Raw genomic sequence first — 23707 nt, 5'->3', positions numbered from 1 at the left:
TGAGGAGGGGAATGCAAAAACAAGGGCCCTGCTTCCATGAACTGGAAAAGCGGTTACACAATGTGAACTTTTCACTGTCGAACTGGATAACTTCACTCGAATTACTACAATTCTTGCTTTCATTGAAAGCCAAAGCAACGCAGGAAAAAGGGGCTAAAAAGAAAACGTCTCTATAGAAAAACAACGGCAAATGATTCAACTCGAAAAAGTACCGACATTCATGGCAGGATAGATGGGAGACTGTCTTCGTCCTTGATGTCCACCCAAGGTGGGCGGCTCTGTGCAGATTTCCCAGGATTCTATTGGGAGATGGAGTAGAATCAACCAAGAGGGAAGAAGTGAACATGAAAAGATTTGAAGATCATCTGATTGGGGAGAAAATGCAACAGATGAGGACTCGGGGCACACAGCAGGAAGTCTAACAAGGACACTTTCACTTGGACATTCATGGCTCCAGAGATCCTACCGCTGAATATCCTGTTGAACCAAATCACAGTCTTCATACCCACACACAACTGTTGCCATAAAAGTGGGTGAGTAAGAGGGCAATGTGTGTGAGCCAAGTAAAACTGTGGTCTTGTTTCCGAGGCAAATACATAGTGTACCACTGATGCAACTCATGATTTCAGAATGCGAATCCTTGATTAAATTTCCTATGTAGCTTCAAGATGAATAACTCTATAACACCAAGGGATGTGCAAAACAACATATTTTCAATCACTTCATCAGTGCATTCCCTGAATGACCTCTTGACAAATTGGTCTTAAAGGAATAATAGGTGAACATTAAAGGTGAACTATGTAGGATTTTTGCAGTAAAACATCCAGAAACCACTAGGCCAGTGTTATATATTTTGTTCAGTTGAGTACTTAGAATATCCCAAATGTTTTCAACTATTTGTAAATCGTGAGAAAATTGCTATTTTAACCAAGGAGCCGGGACGTGTGAACTATGCGTGTGAGGGAGTCGCCTGTCAATTGCGTCATATCTGCGTCACCCTCGGTTTCCGGTTTTATTCAGTGAAACACTTTACTCTCACTGCATTGTGAACAAGTGTCATAGCAGCCGCCGAGCGAACGTCATAACTTCCTTTTCAACACACTCAGATATATCTAATACGATAAACAGAGTTGCGTTACCTCAAACTCATGACTGGAAAAGAGGAAGTGGCGCCGGCGACCGTGTCATAATAAAAGTCCCGCCAGCGACTATGCCATAATAACCGTCCCGCTCTTCAATCGCTCCTGCGGCCTTGCTCAGCTCCACAACACTCGGTCCTGCTCTGCTTCAGACTACAGTAATGTTAATAATCGCATCCATGAACATGATTTCTGCCCGAGTCCTATCCTGACTGTTTCCCACCGGCTGTGAGGTGAAGACCACGTCCCGAGATTCTGCGCTCAAACGTGCCGTCATCAAACTACGCCTTTGTTTTGAACAGGCGACCTCTAGTGGACGGAAAAGTTACATAGTGTAGCTTTAAAGGGATATTTCACCTAAAAAAAAAAAGAATTCTGTCATCCTTTCTTCATGCTGTTCCAGACCTGTATGACTATTTTTCTTCCATGGAACTTGGATCATGAAGATATTTTGAGAAATGTGTTTTTATCCTTACAATGGTTTGGTTATCAACAGTCTTGAAAATATCTTATTTTATGTTCCACAGAAGAAAGAAAGTCGATTTACGGAAGTACGGAAGCCCTAAAACGGCCATGGATTACTATTTTTTTTTCTATCTTGTGATCTCGAGATAACAAAAGTTGTTTTCTCGTGATCATTCTGAAACACTGCACTGCACCCGGAGTCTACTGTTGCTATAGCAACGAACACAACTTTCACGCGCATCTGATCGACGGATAAACCGTGCGCTCTTATCTGTTGTGGATCTTTCAGCAAAATCTTTGCTTCGCTTAATAAACATTTTATGTGTGTAATTAACATGTTTAAATTATCAACAGAGCATTCAACAGCTCAAGCGCAGGCGGAGTGCCTTCAGAAGGATGGCAGATTATTCTGTAACTATTCTAAAAATTGTTTAGAGCTGCTTGGATTCAACCCACTTTATTTCCCTCATTCAATTTAAAATAAAATTACATGACATAATTTGTTTGTTATTATAGGTATCCTACTATCGTGTAAAATAGGCTGACTGGTATCATGTGCGTTCCTTCTAGCCATGCTATTCCATTCAAAAGAGGTGCAATAGCCTACTCCAGATAAAAAAAATAAAAATAAAAACTTTTAATCCAGTTGATGTAGACTAAATACAATTGGGATGCTGTTTGAGAAGAATGTTTATGTATATGTGTGTGGTTTGCTACAAAGAAATGTACAACATACAATAGCTTTAGGTTACACAGTATCACTGAATTAAATTATAGGCTGCTACACATCTTTATATGGGTTATAAATCATATTTATTATTAATAGGCTATACATTGAGTGACACAATGTGGTAAACTAACAATTACTTAGACTGATGATTAAAATGGCGTCTTAAAGATGCACAATAAGGTGCAAACAGGATACAGTGATATCAAAATTAGTTAAAAAGTAATGTTTATAATGTAATGTCATCTGATTTTTTGTAGGCCTACATAGTATACTTTATTAATGTTTACTGAGTTTGGTCTGTCATTAATACGGTCTTACGACATTTAGCCACGTAATGGTTTTCTATGGGAAGAAAACGCTTAACGTGTAAATAAATGCGTTTTGTTCATATTCTGGGCTCATCACATTTTTTGTACATAGTATACTTTATTAGTATTATGTTTACTGAGTTTGGTCTGTTATTAATACTGTCTTACTACATTAAAGGGGTGGTAAACCACGATTTCACTATTCTAACTTTAGCTAGCGTGTAATGTTGCTGCTTGAGCATAAACAACATCTGCAAAGTTACAACGTTCAAAGTTTAAAGCAAAGGGAGATATTTGCTTTTAAAGAAATCAATTTCTAAGGACTACAGCAAACGGCCAGTAGGCGACTACAGACATTCCTCCAGGGTTGGTGACATCACCAGCCTCAATATTTACATAAACCCCTCCTCCGAGAATATTAAATAAGGGGGGGTGAGGCCATTTTGTATCGCTGTTGTTGTGGTATAGTTAGGCTGGAGTGGTGTTGCTGCAATGCCGACGAAACGCTGTTATTTTCATCCGGATTGGAGGTCTGGGGTACTTGCTTTGTTCAGCCTTCCTAGGGACGGGGGTGCGTTGCAGAGCATTTAACATACAGCATGTTATATACATGTGTGTTTGAGACAGAGGGGAACAGGTCGCAGATATATGCTGCCCATCATAAAGCACGAGACAGACAGGGTCGGAGGAGAAGACTGGAAAATGTGACATAATGGACAATATTCGTCCTGATAAGTCTGATTCATTTTTCATCGATGTGTTTTCCTGTAATAGGTTAATTGTACATTGTAGCAAGGAAGTAAACGGATGACAACGCTGTTCTGCAAACCAGTCTGTTAAATGCTCATTCATACTTAACGTTATCCGACGAACACCTAACGTTACAAACACTAACGTTAAAATCTCAACAGCGAACTTGGCATTAGTGTAAATGATTCTTTGATTAGAGCTTTTATGTATTGTTTATCTACAGGCATGCTAAACATGGTTCTGTGTGTGATTTGGCTACTAGTAAAGCCAGTGTTTAGTGTTCGTTTTGGGTTAATAGTTCTTGCGACAGATATTTGGCTATAATCGTTCTAAAAATACAAAAGTGCCATTCAGTAGCGATCACTATAGATCCGCAGTCTTTACTCTTGAGGACTGAACAGGTTGAACAGGTTCTGCTCGATCATCTTCACTAAAATGTTCTGGGTCTGATTCGGGCTCAGATTGGTATGGTTTTATTGACGCCATTGTTTCTAATACTGACCAAAGCACAGCCTCCAGGTAAGGGGCGTGGCGTTTCCGACAAACGTGCACTGCGGTTAGCGAATCACAACACACTGGGCCAGCTAACCAATCTGAGCCCATCGCGTATTTTTGAGGGACTGGCTTCATACAACCCGGAAACCATCAGACCGTTTTAAAAGGAGGGACAGAGCAGTGTAGAATAAAGGTCAAATATATGAAAAATAATGTTGTTGTTTTTTTAAACGAAGCATGAACACATGTTACAGTGCACCCCACAAACACAATCAAGCCTTCAAAAGAATGTTTTACCACCCCTTTAAGACACGTAAAGCATTTTCTTATCATGGTTTTCTATGGAAGGAAAACGCTTAATGTGTAATTAAACGCGTTGCGTTCATATTCTGGGCTGATCTGATTTTTTGTACATAGTATACTTTATTAGTAGCCTATTATGTTTACAGAGTTTGGTCTGTTATTAACACTGTCTTAGTAGCCTACATTAAGCGTTTTTCACATCAAGCGCTTTAGAATGTTCCTTGCAGTAGAACGTAACGATAATACAGATACACTTTCAAGCAAACTAATTCAACCATTTAACATTATTTCAATTAAATACTTAATGCATTGCACACAATTGTGCACAAAATATGGCGATCGCGAAAGGTCTTCAACGCGTTCAATCTACTACACAGTAAGGTGGATAGGCTATACCGCTCACCATCAGTTATTCGGTTCTATATTGCCACCTGTTGGCACAGTTGTGTAACTTAGAGAAGATTAAGTCGTGATCACGAGAAAACAACTTTTGTTATCTCGAGATCATGAGAAAATATAAGAAAAAAAACAAGACAGAAAAAAAATATCCATGGCCGTTTAGGGCTTCCGTAGGTGAGAATATAAACGACAAAACATTTATTTTTGGGTGAACATGCCATTTAAAGAAGCCCTGTATAATTAGACTGATTTCAGCTTCACCTGACCCTGATTGGATGTGTTTCTTAGGAGAATACAGAATACGGAATAAATATAAAAATGTATAATCACATTCAGGTGGACATTCCATTGTTAGCATGTTTTAAGACCCCTATGTTCAGTTTCATTCTGTTGCCCTCATCTAGCTAGTTTTGAAAACAAGAATGCATCTTTTCTGTATTCCCCATTCTAATTATACTATTATACTATACTCTATTTTAAGCTATATCGCTGTCACGTCCATCTCATTTTCTCACAACTTTTAAAGTTAATTTAAGATGTTATTTAAATAATTTAAGACTGCTTGTATGAGAATACTTGACAAAACAGACACAACAGAGAACAACTCTCCTGTTTTCACCAAAACTGTTTGTCGGGGGCTCCACAGAGTCAATATTCATGGTCGGGCTGCTATAGCCAAACCTTTGGTGACCTTTGGCACCAATGAAACTGACATTTGGTATTGGTGCCAACAGTGCAAATCTTGGGCAGTGGACAATGAAACATGTCCTGTTCTCTGATCACCTTCACTGTGTTACAGAGTGGAGTAGCCCCAAAGAGGCTTAACAACCAGACTGTTGCATGCCCAGAGTGAAGCACGGGTTGGATCAGTGATGGTTTGGGCTGCAATATCACACATTCCCTACTGTGCTTGATAAGCACTTAACTGTCAAGGACTACCGAATCATTCTGGAGGATTATGTGCACCTAATGGTTCAAACATTGTACCTCGAAGGCGGTGCCGTATATATGCATGATAATGCACCCATACATACAGCAAGAACATGAAAGTCAATTTGAACATCCTCCATGGCCTGTACCGCCACTTTGGGGTATGACTTAACACTGTAGACTGAAAATACCTCTGGCCACTGTGAAGGACTTCTATCTATCGTTTCCAAGATGAATTGATGTTGTATTTGGATGTTGTATTCGCAAAAGGAGGCCCTACTTACATCATACTAATAAACTATTGTGGTCTTAAACCAGGGGTACAGCTCAATCAGCTCCCAAGTTCAGTAGTCAGGGAACTGATCAGGGAGTCAGCCCATTGTCCTGATCAGTGCCCTGACTACTAAACCAGGGAACTGATTGAGACGCATGGCAGGTGTTTATACACACTCACCGGACACTTTTAAGGTACACCTGTTCAATTGCTCGTTAACACAAACATTTAATCAGCCTATCACATGGATATATATACAATCACTGTGTATGTGTATATATATATATCCTTAATACAGTGCAGTCGCCCTGTCCCATGTGCAGAAAAACACCCCCAAAGCATGATGCTACCACCCCCATGCTTCACAGTAGGGATGGTGTTCTTGGGATGGTACTCATCATTCTTCTTCCTCCAAACACGTTTAGTGGAATTATGACCAAAAAGTTATATTTTGGTCTCATCTGACCACATTACTTTCTCCCATGACTCCTCTGGATCATCCAAATGGTCATTGGCAAACTTAAGACGGGCCTGGACATGAGCTGGTTTAAGCAGGGGAAGCAAGTTACTGGATCACTACATTATATTTCTCATCAACGATGGGGTTACATCGCTATTTTTCAGTAATAAACCCACATCTTCATTAAGAGAGACGATGAACAGACGCAGTCACACAGGTACGAATCTCTCTCTCTCAACTGCCATGTGATTGGTTGATTAGATAATTTAATTAATGAGAAATTGAACAGGTGTTCCTAATTAGGTGAGTGTATATATATATATATATATATATATATATACACACATATACATATATATACATATATATATAAATGTATATATATGTATATATATGGGTGTACATACATACATACACATACACATACACATACACATACACACACACATACACACACACACACATATTAGCGATGGGGCCGATCCGATCCAGTATCGGTATCGGGACCGATACCAGCTTAATTCACGTATCGGATTTTCCCGATCCAACCTGCAGAGAAATCCGATACCCATGAGCCACGTCTGCGCTTTCCAAAAGTGATTCCCGCCGGCTTGTCTGCTAGCTGGCTGCAAACTATGGATTTCCTGAACGGAGGCGCGGCTCAGTGAGACACAGAGTTATGAGACACGCCCCACTCAGGAAATCCATTCCGCAGTTTGCAGCAGGATAGCATTGGGCAGCATTGTGGCTAGCCAACATGTCAGCTGTGTGGAAATACTTCACACTGGAAACACCGCAGAGCAAGACAATGTTTGCAAAACCGTAATTCAGAGAGGTGGAAGCTCCCTCGCGTCGTACAACACAACGAACGCAATCAAACATTTAAAAAAGCAGAAAAGACTAGGGTGACATTTAAGAGATAATAATCAGGGCATGACATTGACAATCGCCTTCTGCGTGTATTTCGGCTGTGTAACACTCACACCAGCCACTTTGAACTTATTATGGTCTTCTCAAAAGCCATCTGTTATAATCGCGTTGCGCATTATAACCAATCACACGTGTTTATATTGAGTTTATAAATATAATAATCAGAGGCGTTCAGATTAGCGTAGTTTTGTTCAGAGCGCGCGCGGCTCTCACTCGCTGAAATCTACACTCAAAGCAGAGATAAACGTGCGATGTACGCAGGAGATTCATTCATCATACAGTGATTGACAGTGTTTGTTATATTTCAGCACCGAAAATAGTTTCAAACAAAACACAGCAGAACCACAGCGCATCTTATATGACTGGCATTAGGTTGGCTTGGACGTTCGCGAATCTAGGGACCGTCTCTAAAGTTACATAAAACATTGGTAGGCTATACACGTTTCTAACTTAAATGGCATTTGAAGAGAAAGACTTAGTCATAAAACTGACTGTAAAGTGTTAGGTATGATGCACACCTTTTGGATTTTTGATATTTAATCAAATAAACTGTCAAATCATATGAAAATATATGCTTTATCTCACTAGAATACTGTATGGGCTCTTACACAAAATATGCTAGATTTAAATGTGTCATAGCTGATAGAACACTGATGAGAATATTGCTTGAGAATATATTTACAGATATAATATTAGAGATTTATGCATTATGCGTTGCCATTGACGACGGCCATTATAAGGAAGGAAATCCCACAGAATCTAGCTTAAAAAAGTGCTTAGAGCTGCTTGATTTATTTTTTGTTTGTTGATTTTCAAATATAAATTGATAACCGTGATAATTTGGGTCACTATTATGTTCATATCATACTTGCCTGTTGAGTGGAGTTTATGTCAGCATCATAAAATCAACAATAATGATAATAATAATATTAAAGCAAACACAGTTCTGGTATTGGAATAGTATCGGTATTGGCCGATATCCAAATTCAGGTATCGGGATCTGATCGGAAGTTAAAAAATGTGGATCGGTGCATCCCTAATATATATACATATACATACATACACACACACACACACACACACACACACACACACACACACACACACACACACACACAATACAAGGCAAATTTTCTCAAGGAAAACAAATCTCTTAACTAATGCTGTAAACTAGGGGAGTCAGTTGTAGCCTACTAGGCTATTAGCCTACTATAATATTAAAGGTCAAAATTAACTCATTAAATTACACTTAAATTACACTCAATGATGGTATTTTTTATAATAATAAAGTTATATTATATAAAATTATATATAAACATTTAAATGGTGGCTGTCCTAAAAACTTGCCTGATTTATTCAAACATGCATCAAATATTGAAGAACATAAAAAAGTATAATGAATATGTACTATGTTGCATACATTTAGTAAAATGCTCCTCTCTAGAGTTTAATTACTAGCTGAGTAATGAGTTTATGGACACAATATGGTTTTTCTAAGGTAAATGTGACGTTACATGACATTGTTTACAAGCTGTTTTACTGACGTCTTTCCACGGTTGAAACACTGATTGAGCGATTCCATGTGACATTATACAGATTTCGGTAAGATGTACCCTATCTTTTTAACACACTTTCAGATGCTCTTTCTTGTTTATTTCACGCTGTAATTAGTTTTAAGGTGGAAAAGAAGATCAGTTCATGTGCGTCTGGCGCTGCCGCTTCTCTTGAGCTGAGCTGCGCCAGAGCAATCTCACGCCACAGCGCCAAGAACGGTATTTAGGTTTTTGAATTTTGTAATAAAATGGACGTCATTTAAAATCTAAGACTGTTTCATATGAATAGTCTTAAAGAACAAAGAGTATTGCAATTTATTCGATGGGAGGCACGCTACAATGTTCCGTTCATTCATCCACTGAAAACATGATGACTAATTTATTCTTGGGATCTAAGAATCGATATTGGTTCGTAAAAAAAAGAAATCAACATTTTTTACCCAGCCCTACATGTAGACATGGTCAAGATGATCTGCTGAAGTTCAAACTTAGCATAGCAATGGGTGGTGATTTAAGTGACTTTGAATGTGGCATGGTTGCTGGTGCCAGACAGGCTGGTGTGAGTATTTCAGAAACTGCTGATCTTCTGGGATATTCACGCACAACCATCTCTACGGTTTACAGAGTAGCTAAGAACAGAAAACTGAGGTTACAATTTTCAGGCTTTCAGATAGTAGGGTCAGAATTTGGCGTAAAGCATGGATCCATCCTGCCTTGTATCAATAGTTTAGACTGGTGGAGGTGGTGTAATGGTGTTTTTTTATATATTTTCTGGTACACATTGGTCCCTCTTAGTACCAACTGAGCATCGTTTAAGGACCACAGCCTATCTGAGTATTTTTGCTGACATTGTCCGTCCCTTTATGACCACAGTGTACACATTTTCTGATGGTTACTTCCAGCAGATCAGCGTGCCATGTCACAAAGCTCAAATAATCTCAAACTGGTTTCTTGAAAATGACAATAAGTCCACGATACTCAAATGTCACCAGATCTCAATCTAAAAGAGCACCTTTGGGATAGGGTTAGGATGTGCAACCTATACAAATCTGCAGCAACTGTGGATGCCATCATGTTAATATGGACCAAAATCTCTGAGGAAATGTTTCCAAAAAATTTGAGATGTGAACCGATATGTACAGACTGCACATCATTGAAAACACTAAAGGTACTCATTTCTTCATAAGTGGAAAATAGTTATTTTTGCATTTTTTAGCAATTTCTGTCTTCCGGTTTGAAAAGCAAAGTCGGAGCAACGTCACGGATTCTGAGAGTGGAGTGGCGATTGGCTGCGAGAGCTGACGTCAACCGTTTCTGAGCGCTTCTCTACATTTAACCATGATAATGAACTCTTTTAACCCAATCTCTTTTTTGCTGTATTACGCATGAGATCGCGGTACAGTGGAGAATTCAAACAACATATAACATGTGGAGCATGCATGAGAGCGGTTTCTGCGCAGAACGGCGTAATGAGTTTAACAATGCTCGCAATGTGGATCAAAGATCATATACGATCATAAACAGGAGTAAGCATGTTTCAAGTTTTTATGGACATATTTCATATACTCTAGTGCTGTAAACATGAACCAGCACCATGTATGTGCATTTATTTAATCACATACTCTTCAAATGAACTATGTGCAAATAAGGACACTGATACAGCATTACGATTGATCATGAATGTGATGACACGATGGATTATTCTGATACACAGAAGACAATGTAGACCAAAAATTCTAAAAGTTCAAAAAATTAAAAAGACCAAAGGGTCTGTGTTTTATTGGTTGTTGTCTCCCTTTCTCCCACCTTCTGCTTTCCCACTTTTCCACAGCTTTACATGGCCATTTCTTGAGACTTTTTCCAACTCAGAGGTGTGACTGGCCAGGCTAAAACAGAGGGGTTTCAGGACACTTTAAATATATGAATGCTAAAGAATTAATGTCTACTAATAAAGTTTGTGTGTGTGTGTAAGCTTGGAATTGACAAAGATCACACAAAACGTTTGCCTTTTTTCAGTGAAGGACTGGTTTTATCTTGCATTTGAAGATTTCTGGTGTGGACTCTCTTGAAATGTTTTACAATTTTGAATTATTTGTTACCTGACCATTCCTGTGTACATACATTACACACACATACAGAATTTCTCATCATTAGCGTTTTCTATACATGGGTCCGAATTTAGTAAAATTTCAACACAAATCCTCAAATATCACACATACTATTTTTCTTCTCACAGTTCACAAGGGTCTTCAAATACACAGGTGCCTTCAGATTTTAGAATGTTTTTTTTTTTCTTGGCGTTAAAAAGTTTGAAAAACCCTAATATAAACGGTCAATGTATGCGCTCAGTGGTCATATTTACATGCTGCACTCACTGGTGCGTAGAAGCCAGGGCTCCATGTCTTAGGCCAAAGGCATTTAGTGGTCCACCTCAGAGAGCAGTATAGAGCCTCACAAATCAGCCCTTTCCAACTACTCATTTGTCGCCCCATAATAAGCGAGAGGGGAGAACAAAACACATAGGAATTAACTACATCCAGAGTCCAGAACCCAATTTATGGCATTTGCAGAGAATGGGTTCAAGATTGAGAAACACCATACATTAAAAGACACATGTACTTAATTCCTTTACATTCTTTATATATTATATAAAGAGTTGGAGAATAACTAGTCACCATCTTAGGCAAGTCCACAGGATAAAAACAGTTTACCCCTTCAATAATAGTTAGACACTTTTATAGTGTAGCCAACTATTTTTAAAGAGGGCCACTTTACTGTAGCTTAACTACGTTTAAGTAAACTGTAGCTTGGCAAACTAGTTTCAAAGTAGCTTCTCCAACACTGATTATAAACATTATTTCATAACATAAGCAGCTCTTACCACATCCAGGTTCAGATTTCCATTGGGAAGTGCAGAATTCTCTGGAGGACTGGCACACACTACAACACGTTCAGGAAACACACGCAACTCTGTGAAGGTACAAAAAAATACTGCTGAAGCTGTAGATAAAATGATGTGGAAACCATTAAGCAATATACAGTAGATTTTCTGTTAAAAAAACACATTATATTTATATTAAATTCTCACAGACATATGAAGTAAAAAAAATAGGAGTTAAGTGACTAAGATGAATTTACAGGAGCATCAACAGCATAAACTGACCTCAATGCCCTCTTCATGGGAAATATTGAATACTGTTTCGAAAAAGATTTATTTGTTGTTTTTAAGAAAATGGCAAAGTTGTCATAAAGTTGAATGTCAACACTGGGCGACTTCAAGTCCCCACTGCCCCTCAGTCAATAAAGTTTCAAATATGTAACTCGATACAAGTCAAACAAACCACATTGTTTGATGTATTTTCCGGTTTATTTCCTTCAAACTTGGCCAAATTTAGCTCGAAAAATGAAGCCCAAGCAAATTGTTGGTCAGCTACTTTTTCCTCTTTTTGTTTTTCCTAGATCACTTAAAATAATCTATACCGGACAGCCTTATTAGTCTGTATGCTCCTATTTTGTTTGTATTTCTTTGAGCCGTGTTAAACATAAATCATGTACAATGATGATTATAATTTCCTTCACAGAGTCTAACATGCCATACCTCTAAAGATACAGTGAAACTTTAGTCTGAACTTGTTTACTATGATAAGCAAACCACATTTTCCCAGTGAGCTCCTGTCAAGCCTGGCTCGGGTGGACTTGGCTTTAGTCTCAAATATTTGTTCTGCCTTTATTAGGACGGAGTGCATTCGTCTTTTACTGTCTAGCCAGATATAATGGGTGGTTTCTTCAAAGAAGTTTCTCTTAGATCTGTATAAATTTGACTTGAAACCACAAGTTCAGCACAAAACGTATTTTGAATCATGTTCTGGGTTGCCAACTAAGTGAACATATTTCAGTCGACTTTTTCCAAAATAAAAACGATCCGGACAGTGACCTCCGACTGAGCCTGACAGCTGTATGAACTAATAACAACACAGGTGCTTCTGATACAATCATCTGTTTCACGAGGCAACTTAATGTGGAAAAAAATACTCAAATCAGTTTTCTTTAGTCTAGGAGGAGAGGAAATAAACTACCTCTGTAGTGCTGCCTGGCAATGCATCTCAAGTTGACATGTCGTTTCATGAAGTGCACCGCCAGACGAACATTCCCACCTGCAGAAGAAAACACATTTTATGGTCTAATAGTTAAACGTCAAGTGACATTTAGAACAGGTAATGTTGAAACGGTGAGGGCTTGACACATTAAGCTAATCATGAAACAATCGCCTGTTTGTTTAAACAAATCCACATTTACGCATGAGGAAGATTTTTTCTATGGAAAATAATTTGAATGCAAATCAGCACTGCATTAATGATAGTCTGTGACACGTCTACTGAACATGGACGTTATCAATTATATGTAGTCAAAAGGCTGGAACAAAGGCTGCCAATGTATGCCAAATATGACACCGCTTAAAGGCTGTTTAATGTCTGAAAAATACCAAAGCGTTTAAGCAAATGAGAAAGAAGCCTCATCATAGTTCAGGCATGAACGTATGCAATGCCAGGGGCTTCTTGGTCTTTGAAGTCCACTGTAATAAGACTGACTGAACGCTAAAACTATTTACAGCCTCTAATGGTGAGAGTTTTATGAAATCATCCTTCATTCCTTTGAGAATAGCATATAATGTGCCACTTTGCCTGCATAGCCTGTATTTTAGACTGCAAAAAATCTCTAAACACTGGATGAGTGGCTGAAAATTAACACTAAAGACTGTTATTTATCATTCTTTACGGTTCTCTGAAATACTCAATTGCGATTGGTCGATCTCTGCATTCTAAGGTCAAATATTTCAGTATAATTGCTATTGTGTATAGCGGATAATAACACTGTGCTTGTTTTTCTCACATAATAAAAGAATTTAAAGTGGGATCATGTACAGTCAGCAGGTAATCATCACAAAATAAACCTCTTCATTATGATATATAAGACCTCATTTTGTCAGCGTTTATTTTGCAACGGTAAGTTGACAGGTGAATAAATGAAGATTTATAATAAAATGTTCTGTTTGCACAATTATGTTCACACAAAGGAAGTAGTGAATAGATAGGGTGTATACAAAGGCCAATCAAACTGATTAAATACATGGAACCAAGATTAGTTTGTGACTCATTCAGGATTGACATCTTTTAAAAAAGAATCAGAACTGAACAAGCATTCCGGATATTACCAAAAGAAAAATCTATTCAATGGGACCCTCTTTAACTTTTAATAATTTGATACAATGCACTTATTGTGTACATACATGTTTTTACATTGTACTTACATTTAAAAAAAATACCTGCATGTAATTACATCTGTAATTAATTTCTGTAGTTACATTTGTAATTGCACAGTTGACACTTCCCTTACACCAAACCCTACCCTTAAACTTACCCATACCAGCACACCTGTCCCGAACTCTACCCGTATCCCACCTCAATATCAGCAAAAGTGTTTTGCAATACAATTTAAACACAGTAAGTACATTGTACTTATTTTTTGATGTAAGTACATAGTAGTTAAGGCCACCTAATATAAAGTGGGGCCATTCAAAGCTCAAACACTCTTCCGAAAAAGGACATTTTCATTTTAGACCTTCTGTTGTGGATCATTCAACTGGTCTGAAAGCAATTTCTAATCTGAGAATATTATACATTATATTAAGCAATTTACAGACATTATATGAAATAAAAAAATATAACATATATGTAAATTAAATAATTAATTTAACAGTTGTCAAATATTAAATGTTTAGCTACTTACATCTTACAACACACTCTTTCACTGCAATAACTAACGAATTCGCACTAACTGTAAGCCCCGCCTTCTTTGATTTGATTGGCCATCTCACTCATGCTGACAGTGACAAGCGCTGTTAGACCGCTGAGGCAGACCAACCTAGCAAACAAACAGAGCGGTGTACAATGGAGTATAGCAGAGAAGCATCAAGAATAATCAAATATTGGGCGGGGACAATTTGGCCATTTCTAATTATTCGGGGGGATTTGTCCCCCTCAATGTCTATGGTGGTTACAGCCCTGTGATTTAATGTGTAATGCATTTTTTATTAATTTTATATCTCTATTTATTATAATATATACACAGCACTTCATTATATATATGGTTTGGACCAAGAAAATCTAAATCAAATTAAGTTTTTTTATTTTTAACTTGACACTTCATTAAATGAAGCATTTAGTGATGTCAATATTATTGGTTCATTCACTTTTACAGTTGCCTGAGCAACCATACCCACTCACTGTTAACATGCCAAGAAAACAAGTTCATTCAACCCTCCTAGTGTTGGAGCAACGACACAACCATTCTGTTTTAATTTAAGAGACAGCAGGCAAAGCAAGAATCCAGCCTAGATCTGTTTGTCATTGTCCAAGGAATGCAAGATCCACTAGACGCGAAGGCAGAGCACTGTTGCTTAATCTGGGAGGAATTTGTCGGCAAGAGAGGGGGCCTGGTGAACACGCTAGCTATCTGCTGCTGCAGCTGTAAACAAGAAAACAGGCATGAGAATCCATCAGCTCTCACTCTGTGCCCTGAATAGACCCTGCAGCCTCTTTGCCTGTCTGTGAGAGACTGCCATAGGCTGCCACAGGACCATAAAATACACACAAAATGGATCGACCCCAAGTGCTTGAGCATATTGGTTCGGATCATAGAAACTCAATGTGTGCACTCATCGTGGTGCCTCACATTGAGAACATTTGTCTATCGTCAAGGTGCGCGTTAAATGTGTGAAATGAGCAGAAATGCATTAGAAAAGACAGATTCACCAGCTGATGTCATTTGAGGCCCCACTAACAGCTAGCTAGGCCCTCAAACAGGAGCTTGGTGTGCTTCTGCAGGTAATGATATGCAATTACGATGTCCGCCGGCCACAAAACTGTCATCAGCACCCCCAGAATGTGATTGATGGATCTACCTCTTACTTTCTTCCACTTCACAAGTACTGCTTAACAGCAGCTCCTCTCCATTTGTTTGAATTATTTACAATACCTTGTCCTCCATTGGCAGTCAAAACTAACTGCACTGTAGAAACGATGGTACAATCTGTCACAGTAAAGAAAGAAGGTAGATTAGGGCTCAGCATCAAACTTCCTGCACATACTTGCTTTGAAATAAGTTCCATTCATGGATCAAACATGATCATAAACACTGATAGAAACAACAAACAGAGCATTTAAACCCTATTAAACCCCAAAACTCAAGACACTGTATCCAAGATACAAACTAATTCTCACAAATGATATTTTATCCCACCTACGAGAATAATAGGCTATGGTAAGCATCTTGTGTGAACTGGCTCCTAAAGTTGATATACATGTCAAGGTTCCAGGCGATTGGTGCTCTTTTTTTGTTGCTTAAGGGAAGTGATATAAGACTAGTGGGAACAGCATCACCTACTTTCACAGAAGTGTTCATCTATGCAATGCAGCTTAATATGACTAATAATATAAATCAGATGCTGCCTCAGGTGTTCCTCTCCATCACAAAGAATTAACCAAGGAGGATTTCGATATCAGATTTATATGCTTTTGAGAAGGCTTGGACCTTAAAGCGCTTAAGGGAGAAAGGCAACACCGGTAGAGAGATCAAGATGGCACATGGAATCCTACCAAATTCAAAGAGGGTGAAATAAAGTGTGTGTGGACAGTATCAGCGTCTTATCTTTCCTGCTCCTAATCATTCAAGTATGCAATGAGCCGCCCCAAAAGCTTGGGAGAGTTATGGGAAAATAAAACTCTTCAGTCATAACATAAGTCTCTCTGCTAAGCATCAAGAGCCTAGGGCATGTTCTTTCCCTTTTTAACTCTGGTGTGGATGGATAGAACAAACAAACTGACTGATAATCTGCATATTCCAGGAGATAAAGAAATGGGCATCTTTCCTGTGGGCTTCAAAACCTTCAGTCAAGTCCGTTTCATTCATGTCCATCCCAACTTAATTTGACCCATCCTCCAGCCTCTTTACCAAAAAAAAAAAAATGTAATAGCATTTGTTTCCTCTTTTCCTTCACTTCAAAGAGGCAATTCCCAGGACAGGGCCGACAAGGGAGTCTGGCTCTAGAGTAGAACCACATAAAGGCTCGTTTTGAGAAATCAGCTGTTGGTTGATTCAAAAAAATTCTTGCAGCTCCAATTCTTCTGGCCCATGCCAGCATGCTAAATGTGAATCTCAGTGTCTTTTTGCAGTTTAAGCACTTCTAAAGCACCCCTACTTTAAGAAAAGAAGATACTGGAGTAATCTAGACAAAGACTGATGTTTACAGCAATGCTTCTTAACTGTTTTTGATTCAGGACCCAGATTTTACAAGTGGCGACTCAATGTTGTATCAAGATTGTTTTTCGTGTAGAAGTAAACTAATGTGCCAATAAAATTAAACACTGAAATGTATTAATTTCAGTTCTAAAGAACTAAAATAAGTTACTACTACTTGTATGCCTTGTAAACTTAAATATTTGGATTTCCGTGGTGTATTCTGCATTAGTTGCAAATTCAACTGATTTGTCACCAATATAATGTTATCTAGCTGGCTAACACTGACGAAGTTGTATCGAATTTGCAAAAAAATACTTTGCATCGGATGCTAATGTTTTCCATCAAGTCATTATTTTCCAGCCAAATTTGCTTATTGAGTTACATTAAAAGCAAATGTTCTTTTTGTAAAGAACATTTAGTCATTTTCTTCTTGTAAAGAAAATATTTTTTTAAACATTTAATGAAAAACAGAAATATTATTCTACCAGATCTGTATCACTAAACTGAAATTGAAAATGTTGCATGCAACTAGCATGTGATGTGAGAAGATTGAGATGCCCTCAGAGGAAAAAGTGTTCCAACAATCAAAACATACATGCAAGGCTTCGCTGACACTAAGCCAAGGCAGAAATATATACAGTACATCAGTACACACGCATACACGACCCCTCCTGGAGCTTTTACCACTTCCTGGGAAAACAATAGAGAGAACAAAAAGTCAACAAACCAGAAGAATGTAAAGAGGAATGTGAAATAAAATGGAAGAGCGGGGTGAGTGATCCCTTGTCTCCAACTAGAGCAATTCTTTCCATTGATTCAGAGTTCAAAGAAGAACATGAGCTATAAAAATCTCATCAGCTCTAAACAAATGGAGAGCACAGACAGCTCAACATGTGAAAGAATAATAATCATCTCTCAGCACTGCAGTCTAGATCTTGACAAGCCAAAGAGGTTGTACAATCTAAACACATCAACCTCTAAAAACAGACAACATCAGATACGATTTCTGGTGGTAAAACCAGGTACGATTCGTGATATTGGAGCATATAGCTACTGTGTACAACGGACGATCCCGAAACGATCTCACAGACGTGAAAACCATGGACGGCGGGTGGAGAGCGGGTGTCTAGGTGACCGAGTTGGAATTTGTAGAAATATTTTCTCTCGCTCCTCACTTTGATGTGAATGATCACCCTCTAAGATCTTGTCCTCCGCTCTTACTGGGTCAGGGTGGGGCTCCCGGGCGATTGTGCGTATGTGTGCAAGTGTTTCACGGGGGTCGCCACATGGAAGGGCCGAGCGGGGTTTTCCTGGAAGCACATCACACCCGGCTGCGTAACTGTAGCCTGGGCCGAGCGGTCGGTGTGTCTTATCACTCTGTTCAACGTCCACCTGAAACAATATTTGCACATGAGTGTTCAATTTAACATTTGGGTGACCCCTTCAGCATGGTTATGAAATGCTGCAATGTGGCCCAACAGGAGGATGCAACACATGATCAAAAGGAGAACTGTAAAGATAAGTAAATGGGCTAAAGCGCCTTTATAGAAACCTCCTTCTATAATCAAAACCAAGACCAAAACCTAACATGTTGACAATTATAGACCAAAGGCCCATAATACATTTTTACATGACACAGCAAAATGAACAAGACATGAACAGAACATCACCCCTCTAGTCCCAGCAGATGTTCCCTTTAATTAGAGCTTCTAATGCAACGCTTAACTAATTGTCTACACCTGCACTATAAATGTACATGACATCAGCATGCCTATGAAAACGGGTGAGAACATCTAATGATTTAACACCAACACAGAGAGACATCGTAGTATTTAAAGAAAGTTTTGTTCAAGAATGCTAAGATGACATACTTTTAGCTGACATGTCTCTTATGCTCACCAAGGCTGCATTTACCCAATCAAAAATACAACAAAATATTGTTAATTATCACAATGTAAAATAACAGTTGTAATGTATTTTTTCCTATGATGGCAAAGTTGAATTAACAGAACCATTATTCTAGTCTTCAGTGTCACATGATTCTTCAGAAATCATTCCAATATGCTGATGTGTGTTCAAGTAACACAGTACAGTTAATATTTTTTGAGGATGATCATGATTTGTTTCAGGATTCTTTGATAAATAGAAAGTTCAAAGAACATAATTTATTTGAAATTGAAATATTTTTTAACATTATAAAATGTCTTGGTCACATTTTTATCAATTTAAAGGATCCTTGCTGAAAAGTATTAATATTTTTTTTTTTTTTAAATCTTACTGACACCAAACCTTTGGATTTTAGTGCATATACAGTATGAAACATTATGCCCATAATTAATTAAAGGAAGAAATTAAAAGGATGGTTCACACAAAAATAAAATGTTTGTAATAATTTACTCACCCTCACGTTGTTCCAAACCTGTATGAGTTTATTTCTTCACAAAATAAGATAAGATATTTTTTAAGAATCTGGTTAACCAGACAATTGACGGTAGCCATTGACTAGATAACTCCAGTATTTTCCTACTATAGAAGTCAATGGCTACTGTCACTTTTCCATTACCAACATCCTTTAAAATATCTTCTTTTGTGTTCAACAGAAGAAAGAAACTCATACAGGTTTGAAACAACATGAGGGTGAGTAAGTTATGATAAAATTTTCATTTTAGGGTGAACTATCCTTTTAAGTTGAGCATCATACAGTACCTTAAGTTACAACTACAATGTCAGTTTATGCGCAGTCAGATGAAAATCCAACAGTAATTGGAGCAACAACTGTTATTTTACTCAGAAAGTTGGCATATAATGAGAAATCAATCCTTAAGGTACACAAAGGCAGCATATTGACAAAATGAGCTTTAGTAATTGCATTTGACAAAGGTCAAAATAAATGAGCAGCACTATGAGGGAATAATATGCCACAATCACAGACATTCCTATCCGGACAAGATTAGACTTCACAGGGGACCACTGAAAAACAAGTAATTTGCTCCATACATTTTTATTTAACTTGTGTGATGGGGTGGGGGTGGGGGGCTGAACATGTTCAATTTGCATTGGGATTAAAATCACTTTGTAAATCAGTGAAAGACGAAACTGCCTGACCTTCTCAGGGAAAACTAGTCCTGTCCGAACAGAGAGCAATTAGAATTAATTATGGTTGTATATATACATATTTTGGTACAAACTATCCATACTTAAATGATATGCAGGTATGGTACAGTAAACACAGGAATCTGGGACCCTTAAGGATGCCACAAGGGCAAACAGAGAAATGTGGTGTGAATGAGGGCAGGGAAAAACATTCCTCCTGTTTGATACCAGCAGATTAACGACGTGGGGAAGGCTTCTGAAAACTTGACTTATGTGCTGTTCTGCAGCGCTGAAGGTTTTAAACCTGAGCTGGCCTGTCATTGAATCCAGACCTCATCTCTGTCTCCTACTAAATCTATCCTGCTTGTTTGTGCATTAAATCTGACTCACCTGGAGAGCGCACTGGTGCCTGCAAAGCCTTAATGACGAAATATGAAATGCCATTTACATTGGAGGAAGAATCAAACTTTTTACCAAGAAAATATGCACTTAATTATAATATAATAGTGGCCAAAAAAATAATGATGGATTCAATGGAGAAAGCCACCATTAACCCTGAGCACATGACCTGCCATTTGATCAGCTCTTGGACCTTGAAATGAAAACGTTGAGGGGAAAAAGCAGGGTGATCCTCTAAAACGATTTAGTAATTCCTGAAGTGAAGTTTGGTCAGGCGGCATGTATAGCCTTGGGTTCACGGAGGCTGTGTCTGTATGTGTGTGTGAGTCTCCCTGACCAGATTGTGGTCGAGAAACAGTCCCATGAATCCCATACTGATCAAGCTCTCCTTCCCCAATCCCTAATTACATACAGAGCCCTGTGGTGGGACAGCACTAGAGGAACACTGCTGACCCCGGACGAAAGACAGGGGTGGTGTGTGGTGTGATCGAGTCATACTGAACGTATAAACATCAGTTTCAGGCCAAAGGCGGGTGTGTTAAAGCTGTGTAGATTTGTGTATTTGAGAGTTTGTGTGTGAAAGCGTGGGAGAAAGGTCTGCGGAAAGAGTCCGGCTGTCCAGGGGCTTTTCTGTACAGTGAGACGTGGGACTTAGAGGTGGTGGATTTGCACAGCAACTGCAACATGACAAAGCATCAAGGGCTAATTCTAGAACAAGAAGACAGACAGACTGACTGGCAGTCAAAAGAGCCCAAGGAATTTCGACAGCTCCTGCTCCCAGGTCTCCATTTCCCATGCTGGTAATCCTGCCTAGTCCCTCTCACATGTTCCAGGGCAGGTAACTACTTCTAATGCCACCACATGCTTTATATTTAAAGGCTACGGGGCACGTGGGCAGAAACAGAATGCTCTTATTGCAAACTGTTGGAGAGGGGGCACAGATAGAGGGAAAGAACTCGATTTTTTTTTTTTAATCTTACTGACCACAAACCTTTGAACTGTAGTGTAATTCAATATCTACTGCTATAGAATCATTTTAAAATCTGCTGATAACCGATGCGTCATAGATATATTGTGCATCACTAGACCTTTTTTTAAAAACAAATCAAATCAAAATGTCAATTTGTCAAATCTTAAATTACCTGACAGCAGCATCATATTAATTTCACAAGGAAATGCATGTATCACTATTCTGCTGCTGCTGTGTGAACGCAGCCAGAGAGAATCAGAAGTGGATGGAGTGCCGCAGCCGGTCCCACATCCCTCCACTCACTGAGTGAGATCTCACTCCCTCTGTGCCCTTGTAAACACATTCTCCAGCAGTAAGGCTATCCTGCTGCAGTGCACTTGTGCTGGCTATAGGGCTGGGTCACAGGCAGCCAGCACTGCTTTAAGCCCTCCTCACAGGGCCTGCCAAGAGGAGTCAGCCTGGTACACTGTGCAGCGCTCGCAAAGCCCTCTCCCACGGCTATTAGTGACCATTCATCTGGGGAGCCTGGGAAAATGCATCTGAACCCGGCAGACCATCAGGGGAACAGCCTGCCAGGTGTTCCCTCCCCCTCTGCCACACCAGCACTGTAAGCCCTAGCACCTGTGGGAAAGAGGAAATGGCTTGGCGAGGAGGAAGAGGGGTATGAAGCAGCCGCCCACATCTTTTCTCCTCCCCTTCATCCATTATAAGCTAATCAGATCAAATACACTGACGTGCGGGAACGTGCATAGGTAGATGTCAGAGTCACCTAAAAATGGGTGTAAGTGTAAACAGCTGCATTGTAATTGTAATTGCCTCAGCGTGGCTGAACTTGATGGAGGGCTTCTTGGTTTACATTTCAGGAATTTATTATGTGTGACACTACAATAAATGAACATTAGAGCTACTTCCATTTGGACAAATAACCTTTACAACCTGTAGGAAACGAAGAACTAATGATAAGCAACCATCACAAAAATGTACAGTTACAATTGTTTGCCACAATTTCCACTACAATCAAACTGTGATAATTGCAATACATGTATAATTTTTTAATACATATATTTACAATAGTTACTTGCATTTAAAAAATAAAATAAATAAAAAATCTCTCTCTATTCTTATTAGATATCTCCAAGGCTGCATTCTTTTTTGAACCCAGTAAAAACAGTATTATTGTCAAATATTATTACAATTCAGTTTTCTATTTTAATATATTTTAAAATAAAACATTTCCTAAATTAGTGCTCAAGAAACATTGCTTAAGTTATAATCATTGTTGAAAACATTTGTTCTGCCTACTATTTTTGTGGAAATGTTTTTTTTTTCAGTTATGCTCACTTAAAAAATAACCCATTAAGATTACCTTTGCCATTAATCTTGAAAAACACTAATATTTTGACATATTTTTAGAATAGAAATAGAAATAGTAAAGAATTTTAATATTGATGAGAATTATGATATTGATGCATCCCTAGAAATAACAGAAAGATTTTTACACTGTTTGAAAGATAAATTAGGTTCACATACCAAAAACGGTCATGTTTTCGTCACTCTCAAGCTGATATAAAAGAAGGAGTGCACACTGAATGATGACAGCACTTTTTAACAGTTATTGGAGAAACATACTTAGATTTCAGTCCTGGCATGTTGTACAGTAATGTTGTTGATAAATGCCAATGGCACTTTAATGCGTAACCACATAATCGTGTTGCAAGAAAACGGAGTCAACAGAGACCCGATGTTTAGTCGATCAAAATCTTTGCTAGTGCCCAAATTTGATACACTGATTCACACAAAATCAATTTCACACAAATTAGTTACATTCCAAACTGAAAGAATGCAAATTGAGTCATTCATTAAGTTCTCAAATGCATGTGTTTGCTTGAAATAGATGAAATTGGATTGCTTTTGTGAACTCTACTGAAAGAATAGATCCTTATAATTTATAAGTTTTCTCAGTAAAAAATACTCCTGGAAAAATGAGGTGAGAGAAAGTTAAGAAAAAGAAAGCAAGCATCTCTTATGCTGTAAATCTTGCAATGAAAGACACTGTGCTGATTTAGCTTCATCTTAAAAAAAGTTATTTGGCAGAAACTTTGAGCAACAAGTCAATCTGATTAGCTCATGTTCTCATTTAAACCTAATAACTCTTTCTATTTTGAATCGACAGCATCAGATATTAAGTTAAAGCACTTGTAACATAGCCGC

General features: G+C 38.4%; 1 protein-coding gene across 1 annotated transcript in view; it reads right to left on the bottom strand.

Annotated features, from left to right (window-relative positions):
* The window catches only part of slx4ip (SLX4 interacting protein), a 74180-nt gene that overhangs the window by 18610 nt on the left and 31863 nt on the right, over window positions 1-23707 (bottom strand). The window contains exons 6-7 of the mRNA XM_079842109.1: window positions 12813-12890; window positions 11618-11706 (exon numbers count right to left, since the gene is read on the bottom strand). Of these exons, the coding sequence (XP_079698235.1) occupies window positions 11618-11706; window positions 12813-12890 (167 nt within the window). The remainder of the gene's footprint in view (window positions 1-11617; window positions 11707-12812; window positions 12891-23707) is intronic.

This window comes from Gobio gobio (genome assembly GCF_949357685.1).
Source record: "Gobio gobio genome assembly, chromosome: 18".
In the NCBI taxonomy this organism is placed as follows: domain Eukaryota; kingdom Metazoa; phylum Chordata; class Actinopteri; order Cypriniformes; family Gobionidae; genus Gobio; species Gobio gobio.
The sequence above is the reverse complement of the archived record's forward strand: the minus strand, read 5'-3'. Positions and strand labels throughout refer to the sequence as shown.